We start from the raw sequence: 241 nt of genomic DNA, 5'->3' as shown, positions 1-241 counted from the left end.
CAGCGGGGGGGGAAGGCAAGGGATGGCTGGGGCGGGGGGGACACAGGACACTGTCCTCACCTCACCAAGTCCATCCCCAGCAGCGCCTCGTCCTCCCCTACAGGCTCACGCGTCCAGACGCCCTCGTTGCCCACACAGACGCCATGCTCGTTGGCACCCATCTCAGCACCCCACAGCCAGGCGGGACGGCTCAGCACCACCGCATGGGTCCTCTCCGCCTGCTCGATCTCCAGGTAGGTGC

At 68.0% G+C, this 241-nt stretch overlaps 1 protein-coding gene across 1 annotated transcript in view; it reads right to left on the bottom strand.

Annotated features, from left to right (window-relative positions):
* The window catches only part of SCRN2 (secernin 2), an 11,382-nt gene that overhangs the window by 1,581 nt on the left and 9,560 nt on the right, over positions 1–241 (bottom strand). The window contains exon 2 of the mRNA XM_035892358.1: positions 61–238. Coding sequence (XP_035748251.1) covers positions 61–238 — 178 coding nt within the window. The remainder of the gene's footprint in view (positions 1–60; positions 239–241) is intronic.

This window comes from Egretta garzetta, unplaced genomic scaffold (assembly GCF_000687185.1).
Source record: "Egretta garzetta isolate BGI_Z169 unplaced genomic scaffold, ASM68718v1 scaffold884, whole genome shotgun sequence".
Taxonomy (NCBI): domain Eukaryota; kingdom Metazoa; phylum Chordata; class Aves; order Pelecaniformes; family Ardeidae; genus Egretta; species Egretta garzetta.
The sequence above is the reverse complement of the archived record's forward strand: the minus strand, read 5'-3'. Positions and strand labels throughout refer to the sequence as shown.